Source organism: Colias croceus, chromosome 28 (genome assembly GCF_905220415.1).
Source record: "Colias croceus chromosome 28, ilColCroc2.1".
NCBI lineage: Eukaryota > Metazoa > Arthropoda > Insecta > Lepidoptera > Pieridae > Colias > Colias croceus.
In genome coordinates, this window is record NC_059564.1 from 3,077,335 (window position 1) to 3,090,746 (window position 13,412).

Sequence of the window (13,412 nt, forward strand, 5' to 3'; positions counted from 1 at the left end):
CGTTTTTATTGGGACATACCAGCTCGGACCCATATAACACCAATCCTAAAGTCCAATAAAATCTTAAATATGGAGAGTAGGCGGCGACTGCACCTAGCTTCCCTACTTTTTAACGTGATCCTGACAAAAGCTCCCGCCTACCTCTACAACAAACTTATATGAAACACGGGCGTCTATGTATAAGCTCTCAGTTCCCAGAAATTACACAGCGGCTTTCAGGGGAAGCTTCACATACAGCGCTACTAGGTGCTGGAATAATTTGCCTCCACCAATGAGAAATTGTAAAACACTGCAGAATTTTAAATGTAAGTACAAAAAAGTTGTTCTTGCACAATTTCTTAACCAGCCCTAATAGCGCTAAATGTATAGCCTTATATTATTACGTATGTTATTATATATCTATATTATTACGTATATTTTTCATTTTCCAATATAATATATATTATTATTTATTTTAATCTCAGTAACCCTTTTATATTTAAATATTATGTATGTACAAGTAAGTTTATAATTATCTACTTATTATGGATTGTCAACTTTAACTACCTATATAACATTTAATCACCTATTGTTTCTTTTTTTTTACTTTTTAAATTATGTATTAGCTCCTAATTTAACCACCCAGAAGACCGTTCTGGTGCTTCAAGCGTAGCAAGTCGAGGGGACTACTGAAAACCGGCGCCTCTCCTCTAATACGGAGAGGCAAATGCTGAGTAGTCCACCTAATCACGAATACGATAATAAGATATTTGAATGTATTTAATGTATTTTAAGATTTAATTTCTTTCCATGTAAAGTGTTTAGTTATAAGTCAAAAATTTGTAAAATTATTTGTGATTAAACGTATTTTCTTTCTTTCTTCAAATTTGTCTGTAAATAAACCATAAACCAAACAACAGCATTATTATTTGTAAAACTGAGCATAAAAAAATAGGCTACTTTGAGCTTTAGCTTTTTCCTTTAAGGAAACCTATATAAATTACAAGACGATAAACCGAAATATTTATTTCAATAGCTAATTTAGGTCACCAGAAAAAAAACGTCCTATAGGTACTTTTTTTTTGCTATCGCGGTCAGTTATATGGTCGAGTATATTTTACACCTCACGATTCTAAACACTTATAAACTAAATCATAGACCATTTTTAAGCTAGCTTCTATCGCGGGCCTTGAGCGCGGGGACTGAATCCAGAAATTCCGTAATGAAAAACCTCACGCTCCCCACTCCGACGGGCACGGAGGTGTGGCTTGAAGGCATGCTATGCAATAACTTTAACGCGGCAGTGTTTAGTTTAGTGCCACACGTCTTTTTTTAACGTTGGGAAATGCATTTACGCATCCTCCTCTGCAGTTTTTTAGTTCACCGTCGGCGGCAGGGGTTTAACAGCCAGGCCTTATACCCACCGCGTACGTGGAGAGTGCCGCGAATTGGCGGCTCACCCAAGCCCGTAAGGTGGCAACTATATCATACACCATAGTCTTAACTTAACTATAGCATACAAGTCATATAAATTGACTAGGACCTAGAACTCATACTTTAAATATAATCATGAATCACATTAATATAAAAAAAAATTGTAGTAAAAAATGTTTTTGTTATCCAAGCGTGCATCAAGAGTAAGATTGTCATTATGAGAATGCAAAAAAATAATCAATCAATTTTAAAGTTTATTTGTTAAAAACTAAAAATTCCATAAATATCTTGGAAAATGTTCCATGCATCTCGAAATTTTATCCTTAACTTCTCTCGTTGGTATTCATTTGGTATAATATATGGTCTTGTTTGTATCTTTCCTGGTCTCCTATTTCGAAGATTCCCATGATCTGGATTGTTCGAATCATCTTTAGGACCTAACAATTCTTTCAGGCTTATAACGATTTCTACGTCTTCTTCATCTACATCGTTGTGATTGGTTGCGATGACACAATTTATTATCACTGTTTTAAAAATAAAATATTCATTAGTCGTTGATTTATTTATCAGATACTAGCAAACCGGGCGAACTCCGTTTCGCCACCAGAGACACCTTTTCTTTGCTATAAACCTCACGGAGCCCGAGACCTTTCCAACGAATGTAAAACCGTGGAAATCGGTTCGTACATTCTGAAAACCCGACTTATTTTTATATAGTATATTTCAAACAATACTGCAATCAATCAAAGACAACGTCGATCTTCTATCAACGGATAACCTAAACATTCTCGCCAATTTTCTATCCTTACTGATCTATCCAGAAATTTTATTGTTCTTCAATATGTTTGTTTTTCCAATACTAAATTGAATATTAATTGCATCTACTCATCTTTGTGCAAATTTATCTCGAACAGGAAAGTAAATGTAAATGGGAAATATAAATAGAGTCAGTTTAAATTTTTCCTGGATTATTTTAAAGCACCTTACCAAGAGCAAATATCAAATGGGCGGCAATCATGTCGATATGATTGCCTCTCCTTAGGAGTCGACTTTTTATTCGCAGTTTTTAATTAACTTAATTAACTGTGTGATTATTTTTTAGAACTCTCTTGTTTAATTAACTTTAGTTTTCATTCTCGATGTTCAGGGCATATAATTTTTGTGTGCATTAACGATTTGAAAATGATAAGACTCGCGTTTTGACCTTCACCATCATCATCAGCCCATATACGTTCCCAATGCTGGGACACGGGCCTCCTATGAGGGTACAGGCCATAATCCACCACGCTGGCCTAGGGCGGGTTGGCGGATGACACATGTCGTCGAATTTTTTATTTCACCTTAGCATAAAGTCCAAAAAAAAGTTAGATATGAAAAATCAAAACATTTATTTCGATCACGAATTAATCGCCCGGCAAGTCATTTACCAGTCCACACGTTTCGCCATTTCTTTAAAAGCCTTAAAAAGTACACGTACAACAAGACCAGCGACCAATTTCTCCTGTCTATTCATATTCGTATTATTTTTATGTCTATCTTTCTTTCTGCTACGAGCGAATCGAGCTCCGTTTGTTATAGCACGTTTTGTATCGAAGCTTGTGTCAACCGTGTCCAAAAATATATCCACTTCTTTCATATCATCTTCGTCACGTGTTTTACATTCTATGTCTTGGGTTGTTGCTAGTACAAAAGCTGAAATTGTAATTATAAATAGGAAATACTGTTAGTTTCTTTTTACAATAACACTTTCGACTCAATAATATTTTGATATTTATAATTCTTTTAGACCGAGTAACATGGGTATTTTTTATTCAGGGTTCAACCTAGGTTGAGTTTCTGAGTTTAAGTAATGTTAGAGCTAGCGCGCAAGAGCAACTTTTGTCTCCGCAACTACAATTTTGTCTCTCCCATCAACTCTATGGGGAGTTGCGTCGCTACGTGCGCGAACTTTCTTATTAGCCCATAGAGTTGATGGGAGAGACAAAATAGTAGCGGAGACAAAAGTTGCTCTTGCGCGCTAGCTCTTAAGCTCTGGCTTATATTCCGGCTCGTGTATGACGTTTAACAGATAATATTAACAGATTCAGATTATTTATATGGTGCCTTGAATATATCGACCAAATATTCGACGTAATTTTGTTGTTTATGTATTTTTTTCGTGATCAGTGTATGCAAAACTACAAGTCCCTTCGCGCTTAGTATACCTATAGTGGGAGACCCTGTATAAATATAATTAATTACATAACTAGATCTGAATTGAAATTCCTACGTTAATATTGTAATTATCTACGTTTCAAATTTTCAAATTCTTACCAATAAAAACCGCAATTGAAATTATCATGTCGATATGACCGTCACGGGCGCGAAAACGTCTTTATATACGCGATAATCTAATTAACTACTACAATGTTTTCATTTATTAGGAATTCACAAACTTCTACTTAAATTGCTAGCCATTGATAAAATGGTATATACTTTTACTAGCTTTTCACCCGCAGCTTCGCCCGCGCAGTCAAAGAAAAACCCGCATAGTTCCCGTTCTCGTGGGATTTCCGGGATAAAACCTATCCTATTTCCCGGGGTAAAAAGTAGCCTATGTCCTTTCTCGGGCATTAAAATATCTCCATACCAAATTTCATGAAAATTAGTTCAGTAGTTTAGGCATGATTGAGTAACAGACAGACAGACAGACAGAGTTACTTTCTACTACTACGAACTACTGAACCAATTTGCATGAAATTTGAATACCCGAGAAAGGACATAGGCTACTTTTTACCCCAGGAAATAGGATAGGTTTTATCCCGGAAATACCACGGGATCGGGAACTATGCGGGTTTTTCTCTGAATGCGCGGGCGAAGCTGCGGGTGGAAAGCTAGTATATACTAATTTGCTTAACACCTTTTTGGTTATTATTTTCATAACTATAACAATAGTTCCTATTGTTATATAGTTAAAATATTGTTGTTGTTTGTCTGTAGATAAACTGTCCGTATATGACTTCGTTGGTCCGTATGGATTCTACTTAAGTTCTAGTAGAATAAAAGATACTCCTTTTACATAAACTAACAGTGACTTTATTTTTTTCACGATCTCAGCATCATGTGTCAACCTGGATCAATGTTGCTAATTTTTTTCTTGTTGTTTGTAATTATCAGAAGGATATAAAATGATTTGTGTGATAAAATAATTACCTACTAAATCTTATGGTCTGTTTTATATACCTACCTTTAAAAATCTAGTTTTAATGTAATAAAATAAATTTAACAACAGCATTCTATTTAACGTTTTTAAATGAACAATAAAATGGATCCTGATTCCTATTGAGGGAATGTTTAATAATAAAAACATCGATGACGAGGCAAAGCATTTGAATGCTATAAAACTAACCATCTGATTCATACTATCAATTTTCAAATGAACTTAAACTAGTGCTGAAAGACAATTCGATGCAAATATAAAAAAAAAAATTGGCACAGTGTTATTTATTAACTTCTTAAATCAACCGCTCATCCTCCTTTCGAGCGCAATACGAATTTTGGACAAGATCCATTCCCATGGCAAGTTCTTCAGTTTAGGCATCAATGCCTTCACGATTGCCCAGTTCACACTATCATCCTCTGTATAAGATGGTGACGTAGGTGCAGGCCTTTTATACCGAGAGCCGGAGAAAAAGGGCTTCCTTCTTAGACCAACTCTATGTTTATCATCTTTACCATTCAGTGGATAGATCAACGGTATTTCATGTAGATTGTTTAATTCAGGATCATCTGGTGTGTCAAGAATTTCCACTGAGCCCGATGTTACTCTAATGTTTAAGGGATGACCATCTTCTGGTTTTGCTTTGGCGACATCAATTAAGAGTATGATTGCTGGAATTATGTGACAATTATAATATTATATTGATGTATTTAGGTTACCATATAAAAATTAATTTAAAAGACTGATCTTTGCCTATTTTATGTCTACTAACAAATAATGCTAATGAACTTATTCTTCTATTAGACATTTAACGATACTAGAAGATTCTAATTCAAGTAAATAACCGGTAGATACAATAAGTTTTGTGTATCTTTTTCGTCAAATAGAATAATCATCATTAAATTACTAAATAGTAAATAAGCTTAAATTTTTAAGCGTATTTGGATGGGTTTTGCATGGTGTACTTGATATAGCTATACATATACCAAAACAAATATTTGAAGGGACTATATATCCCACTAGAATATCACATAAGTAAACAAATAAAGGGAAATGCTTACACAACAGAAGAAGAGGACAGATCAGCTTCATGATTCCTAATGCATTCAGCAGAGGTATTGTCACCTTTTATAGCAACCCCCAGGATATCAATAATTAGGTGTGACTAATAGACATAAATCGAAATATTGTTTAATCAATTATATGGCGAATAATTACTTGTACTCTTACATTTGATTCGATGTAATTGAAATTAATTTTCGTGTCCAGTAATTCACGTTATGAACGATTAGGTGGTTTAAGTTCGTCATTTTTTATTTCTCGACATATACGATTGATTGATTGATCGATTGACTGTATTTTTCTTCAATCTGAATATTTTCTTTTTTCTGATGACCTATAGGAAAATCGTCATGTACTTCCTAATCAAATCTATAGTATCTGCTCCAGCTATCTAGCTATGATCTTTCCCAGAATCTTGTTTTGAGCTCTTAGTTTGTTCTTATACTATGTAATTTATCCATTTTTCTTATAAATGGCAATTTCCTTTACCTTAGTATTTTCTAGTGTTTGATTTTACGCGAGTATTATACATTTAGAAATTAGCTCTAAATTTAAATATTATATAAAAATCTCGTGTCGCAGTATTTGTGACCAAAGTCCTCCGAAATGGCTTGACTATTTTTTACGACTTTTTTTTTGTTTTGTTAAGTATGTTCAATAAGGTCGGAGAATAGGTAGTCAATTTTATTTTTAATACCGTTACGGTTGGCGTCACATTTCCTGAATGCCTGTGGATTCAGATTCTGAATTCCTGTACCGTCCTATACCTAAATGTTTAAACATATCTTACAATTCAGAAACAGATATATCATCCAGCTATCCATTTTGCAGTTAATCTGAGACGATTCATAATATTAAACACACTTCAGAAATATTTTGTCAGATCGATCTGAAAAATTAAGAATCTGAACACATCGGTACGGGGAACAATGAAACTGTATATTTCTGTGCCTATGTGCGGACTGCCAAATAAGAGTTTCTTAAGTGATCAACGTTTGCCGGATTATATAGCTACTAGCCGTTGTATGTTCATCAATACAGTTTGTTATGATTATTATTGCTCCTATATAACTAGGAAATAAATTCCTGTAATATTCTTGAATGTTTTTTTTTTTTCATAGATATTATGTGGTATCTGCATTCTAGTCTTAACTTAAAATGTTCGTACCTACAGAACGAAGAACGATCATATTACTTAGTCCTTTATTTTCCTGTAAATTTGTGTGATATTAATTTTAAAATAAAATGAAATGAACTTTTTTTGTCACAAATCAATATAATTTCATTCCCAACAGCTAATTAGCATCTAGCCCTATGTAATTAGCCCACCCCAATATAACCTATAAGCACCCTAAAGTACAAATGAATAATTTCATTTTCTACAAACAAAAAAATCGTTGAAATCGTTTTAACTTTTTCTATTTACTTCATCATATTAAAATTCAACTCTTCCATCTTTATTACATTATTGTACAATTGTAAACAAGTTTCAACGTGAGAGAATATCAGTAGAATGTATAGCAAAACCAGGAAGATTGAAAATACCTTTCCATACAATTTTTCACAAAGTTTCCTTTATGCAGTACATAATATATTTATTTTAAACGTTGTTAAGTTTGCCTTATGGTGGTAGAAGTGCAATATTTTAATTTTAGCATATCTAATGTAATTTCATATGAGACATGTATTTGGGAAAGGATTTTGTCAAAGGTTATTTTTTAAATATTTGATTTGTTAATTATAAGTTTAATATAACTTTTATTAATTGCGAGTATCAGCTGAATTTTATTAGTCTGTATTTACTTCTTTATAATAAACTAGCTTCCGCCCACGACTTTGTACGTGCATCCCCGTTTTTCCCCGTTCCCGCAAGAATTTCGGGAAATCCTTTCTTAGCGGATGCCTACGTCCTAACATCTACCTGCATGCCAAATTTCAGCCCGATACGTCCAGTGGTTGATCTATCGTTGATAGATCACTATATCAGTCACCTTTGAGTTTTATATATGTATATAGATTAAATCTCTAGGCATCAAAATTCCGTCTAGACAAAAAAAGACTTCGTCTAAGCCTGCATTGTTCTCCTTTATACTATAATTTTCACAGGGATCAAATAAACAAACACCACTATCATTAGTACCATACACATTTATTTTTACTGTTTCTCAAGCCGTGCCTGCTCTTTCAGTAACTTGTTCCATAGTTCCGTCAAATGATCAGCTAGTACTCTCAACCTTTCTTCCCTCACATAGTAATCTGGCTCTTTATGTTTATGGTGTGAGTGATGAGGATGATGTTTCACATTTTTATATATCAAAAAGTCGTCTGGTTCTTCGAAAATTTCTACTGAATTCGGAGTTATTCTTATCCCTTTGCGCACATTGGTTTGGGAGGCGTCATTTGTTTTGCTTTCGACTGTTATGCACACTGCAATGTTTAGAATGTTGTACGTTTAATTAATATAAGTTTAAGTTAAAATACAGTACAGATATAATCTTGAACTCGGTTCTTAATAAGTAGTAATTACATCTTGAAATGGCATCGTAATATTAAGTCTAAACGATGTTATAGTAAAGAATACCGCAAAACTAATTGTAGAATGTTGTCATCGAAGATAATACAATTAAAATATGGAAATATTCAAACAACTGGAAATACCATGCTGTAGAAGCTAGAAATAACTAGTTTAATGATCACAAATTATCACAGAATATGAGTGCTTTCTACGGCTCAAATTCAAAGGCCTGATACTGACTGACTGATCTATCAACGAATAGCCCAAACTACTGGACCAATCGGCAAATAGATAGCCACTATTATGAAGACATTAGCTCAGAAAGGACTTTGATAAATCTACCCCCTAAAGGGATAAATTAGGGGGTGAACGTTTGTACAATTTTTTTTCTACGCGATTGCAGCTGCGTGCGACAGCTAGTTATAATAATGAATTAAAAATAATATAAATAAACCTTACACAAAGCTAGAAGTACGAGAACCTTCATCCTCATAATAACTAATCAATATGCAATAAATGACGTCCCTAATATACCCTAGTCGTTAATTTACCATATCTAATAGATGAAAATTGAAAATCACTTAATTGGTAACTATATTTATGTAGATATTAACTGAGCATTAAATTAATAATGTAAAACACTACCAGTTGTGCTATTGAATTCATAATTTCATTAGCTAATAGGTTTTGCAGATTTTAGTGTTTTTCTATGTAGATTCATATTTCTACGAAAATATGAAAGAGAGGAAAGGTAAAATTTTTGGCAGTTGGTGCTTGGTGATGGATACTTTTTTTTTACTTTGTTGCCTTTATTGTTATACTGGTCAACTGAATTTTTTAAATATTGCAATATATGAACAATGACGTGACGTTGAAATTTTACTATCAACGCACACTTCAAAAATAGTTGAAATTATCTTTTATTTATGAAGAAAACGGACAAAAATTACACGCGTTTCACATCCAATATTCTAATAAACTTTCTTATCTTACAAGTTGAACCAGTCTTTAACAAGACAAAGATATTTTCATATTTACAAGAATCGAACCCCGACCCTCACGTATAAAATCGTCACACGCCTCTACACCAAAGAGACATTCAAAGATAATTACTTGTAATAAATCGATCTCGTAAAATATAATAACAAAAAACGATACTGTTTCGAACACAAGTAGGTCAACCATCGCATTTTATATATTGTATGCGTAATTTAAGTCGGTTAAGTCGTTCACGATTTTATATTACGCTATATATAAAATTTTAAATGAATTCCGATAATGTTCAACATATAAGGTAACTAATGACAAGCATGAGATTTTCTCTATATATAAAAATGAATCCCTATTTCCCTTGGTCACGGCATAACGCGTAAACGGGTGGACCGATTTCGATAATTCTTTTTTTATAATATAAGATTAGATAATATAGGATAAGATTTTACTAATACAATATGGATAATGTGGCCTGAAATAAATGAATTTTATTTATTATAATTTTTATTTATTTTTTAACGTACTCAGCGTATGCAAAACTATAACGTCCTTTGAGTTTAGAATACTGACGGTGGGACACCCTGTATATGTTTCTGTTTCTTGTATAATTCTTAATATTTCATTTATTTTCTTAACAAGAAACAGGTAATCAAAACAGAAAAAGGTATGTATTATATCCTCTTTTATTTTTCATATAATATGTATTTTATTTTCTCTCTTTTATCTTTATTTTCATTGCCACCCGTGTACCCATTTAATATTAATCTTTATCCTTTACCTTGGGCAGCCTGGAAGAGATCGCTGATAAGCGATAACGTTGCCTTATGTGCTGTGAATGTTTCCTTTTCTTTTAATATTATAGTTTGTAAAATTTGTAATGGTACATAAAACTATTAAATAAATAAATAAATAATCTTTCTTCAGCAAAGAACAGAGTTTTTCTCCTTATTATCCACCAAGGATCAAACTTAGTAAATCTAAGTTCTACACAATAGCACAAATATTACCTTAAACATTATCAAATAATGATAAACAATACTACTTTCTCGCATCAAGTATTCAGGACACAAAGTGACCATTTCGCAAATCGCTAAAACAAAGAAATAACGCTCCAGAAATGTCAAAACAACAACTATCCAGATAAGTAAATTATGTGTTACACTTTGCCACACTATTATAGTTTTAATGACCCCATAATTAGGTCTGAATTTGCGTAAATACTGACGTTATATTTATTAAACCTAGACTACCTTGAAGAGGGCGTAGGCTTACTTTTGAAAACATACAGAAAATATTGTGTTTTTAAACGTTTGTTCTGAAAATTTACGTTTTTCTATAATGTGTAACTAATTATATTATGAAATTTACCAATGGAAGCTGGTATTCCAACCTTAATTTATATGTATGTGTGCCAATTTTCTTTACCACACAAAAGCTTCGTATATCAATCTAAATAAACATTATAAGATAAGATTCATGCAACAGAACATAGTTTTCCTATTCTAAACCATAACAACATAATACAAGAACTGGTACGAATGTAATGATAAATATTCAATGTATACACATATTGACGATTCAAAAAGAAGGATAAATAAAAAAGAGTTTATTTTCTCACACCAGTTACATAAATAAGTTTATACATTTTCAGTACATATAAAATATGTACTGAAAATTTCATTCATAGGAAGTCTTTATGAATGAATAAAGTTTCAGTTTGAACAAAAACGCGGCGTTTTTCACTCTTTATGCAACAAACCACGCGACCGTACGTACACAGACATATCAATTGGACAAATTATTTATGAATGTAGATCACCTTGGGCGCAAAATACATCAATTATAGCCCCTCCCGTTCGCTAATAATAATTATATTGTTATACTGTACGTATTATCTTCCGCATACTATCGAAAGTGCATTTAATTGAAACTTATGATACGACTAGCTTTTCGCCCGCAGCTTCGCCCGTGTAGTCAAAGGAAAACCCGCATAGTTCCCGATCCCGATCTGATGTTCGGGAATGTGTTTATTCAAATTACCATGTCATGTCATGCCATGTATGTGAGAAATTTTGTGAATTTCGGATTAGTAGTAGTTCCCGATCCCGATCTGATGTTCGGGAATGTGTTTATTCAAATTACCATGTCATGCCATGTGTGTGACAAATTTCATGAAATTCGGATCAACAGTTTTTTGCATGAAGTAGTAACAAACAAACATGCAAACTGTCGCATTTATAAATATTAGTAGAATTTCATATGTGCAATGAACACTCGATTGTTTGCATATTAAAATGACGATATTTTCAAAATTTATATGCATAATAATTGTTTGTAAATTTTAAAATATCACACCGCTAGTTATAACAATTATAAACAATCGGTTCATTATCTTTAAAAAAATGTTGTAACTTGTAACGAGTGAAACGGCTTATGTATAAAAAGCAAATTATAGCAAAATATTTCGAAGTACATAATTCCATTTTAGACACGTAAAAATATATTACAGAATTCATTTATTATAATATAAAACATGAAACATACAGCGCCATCTAGTTTCAAATTATTCAACCGAATTTATTTATAGATCGAGCACGATAAAACTTATCAAATTAGCATAAAACTTTGTAGAAAATTATACCCACTTTTATGCTAAATAAATTAAAAATTATTTCTTGTTGTAATGTTGTCTGGAAGAAATCCCTACTTAGCGATAAGACTGCTGCTTTATGTTGCAATAAATCACTACATAGTATAAAACAAAGTCGTTTTCTCTGTCCCTATGTACCTTTGTATGCTTAAATCTTTAAAACTACGCAACGGATTTTGATGCGGTTTTTTTAATAGATAGAGTATCGGTCAATTAAGCAAAGCTGGCATGTTCACAGTACTCACACTTATGCAATTTCACTTACAGTATGTTCAAAAATAAATGCGACTCTAGTTTCATTTTAGAAAATATTTTAGACTGGCTTGCATATTCGCTCGTCTTTTAATTCTATTGAATATGCTTAGGATATGTCACAACTAAGCGCTCTAAAAGATTTTCCGCAAAATTTAATTACGGATCAACAACTTTACGAACACTTCCAAAGAACACATACCGCAATAAGACATTGGTATTCAATTTTAAGTAAGAACAACCGATATCGTTTGTAAATTAATGTAAATGGTGATAACTCTGATTATTAATTAGTAATTTGATTTTTGAAAAAAAAAATGTCGATTTTAGTCAAAATTTATATTTTTCTAACAAGATCCTTATCATCCAAATTTCCACCTTGGTGAGAAAAATTGACATTTCTAATGAAAATGAACAAAAAATTAAATGATTTTATTAAATACTGTAAAATAGTATATAATTCTTCCATTTACTGTATCACAAAATTCTTCATAGATTTTTAGATATTCGTACTACACCAATTACATCACCCTGTATTTATAAACAATTGCAAAATATGACACATACATAGGCCGGGAGATACTGACACAAAATTTCGGGTCATTTGTAACAGAATGGCGGTTCTAAAGAGGTCTTATTACGCAATGACAAAAAGAAAAATGATGGTCAGAAAGCTGGTACCGGCGGACTAGTCGCGTGGGCGTAAGTCACACTCGCCGGATAAGTAAGACCCCTCTAGACCGCCATCCTGTTACAAATGACCCGAAATTTTGTGTCAGTATCTCCCGGCCTAACATGTGCAATGTGTAAATGTGTTGACGTTCCAGCTCTTCTTAATATACTTATAATTCAAGAGGAAGGTTTAAGTATATAATTTATTAGGTTTTAGACAAAGGTAATCATGAATAAATATATAAATATGTATTAGTTATTTATAATAATTTCCACTTACCTTGTAACGCATTTCATTCGATGACAATAAAGTATGGTGACTCAGCTCCTAACTATACTTATAATTATTTATAAATAAATACCTTGCATTCAAATACATTCGCGACTTATCATTTAAAAAATATTTTATATGTAGCTTCTTAATTAAATTATAATAATAAATAAATAATAATAAATAATTTTTATTTTCAGATAAAGCGAGACTCTATTACAATAAAGGATCTATTAAAAAATAAATTAATATGTAATTGAGATCCTTCGTAAAACTTGAGAAAGTCTGATGAAAATATCGAAATCGATTCATCCGTTTAGGAGCGTCAATGTCACAGACAAAATAGTTACAGAGATATTAAAATTTTACATTGAATATGAATATT

General features: G+C 32.3%; 2 protein-coding genes and 2 long non-coding RNA genes across 4 annotated transcripts in view; all 4 read right to left on the minus strand.

The window, feature by feature from the left end:
* LOC123704168 (WD repeat-containing protein 7) overlaps positions 1–13,412 on the minus strand; it is a 110,072-nt gene that overhangs the window by 79,505 nt on the left and 17,155 nt on the right. The gene's annotated exons all lie outside the window — the stretch shown is intronic.
* Positions 1,655–2,651, minus strand: LOC123704170. The gene is made up of 2 exons (XR_006753089.1): positions 2,401–2,651; positions 1,655–1,937 (listed from the first exon to the last, which is right to left on the minus strand). It is a non-coding gene; the product is annotated as an uncharacterized LOC123704170 (long non-coding RNA).
* Positions 2,785–3,899, minus strand: LOC123704169. The gene is made up of 2 exons (XR_006753088.1): positions 3,727–3,899; positions 2,785–3,105 (listed from the first exon to the last, which is right to left on the minus strand). It is a non-coding gene; the product is annotated as an uncharacterized LOC123704169 (long non-coding RNA).
* Positions 7,803–8,708, minus strand: LOC123704167. The gene is made up of 2 exons (XM_045652469.1): positions 8,649–8,708; positions 7,803–8,101 (listed from the first exon to the last, which is right to left on the minus strand). The coding sequence occupies exons 1-2, from the start codon at positions 8,680–8,682 to the stop codon at positions 7,830–7,832; spliced, it is 306 nt and encodes a 101-aa protein (XP_045508425.1). The 5' UTR covers positions 8,683–8,708; the 3' UTR covers positions 7,803–7,829.

Excerpts from the sequence above, each read along its gene's own strand:
- LOC123704167 (XM_045652469.1), bottom strand. The coding sequence starts at position 8,682 with ATGAGGATGAAGGTTCTCGTACTTCTAGCTTTGT. Across the intron at positions 8,102-8,648 it reads TCTCGTACTTCTAGCTTTGT|TGTGCATAACAGTCGAAAGC; the intron begins GTAAGGTTTATT and ends TAAACATTGCAG.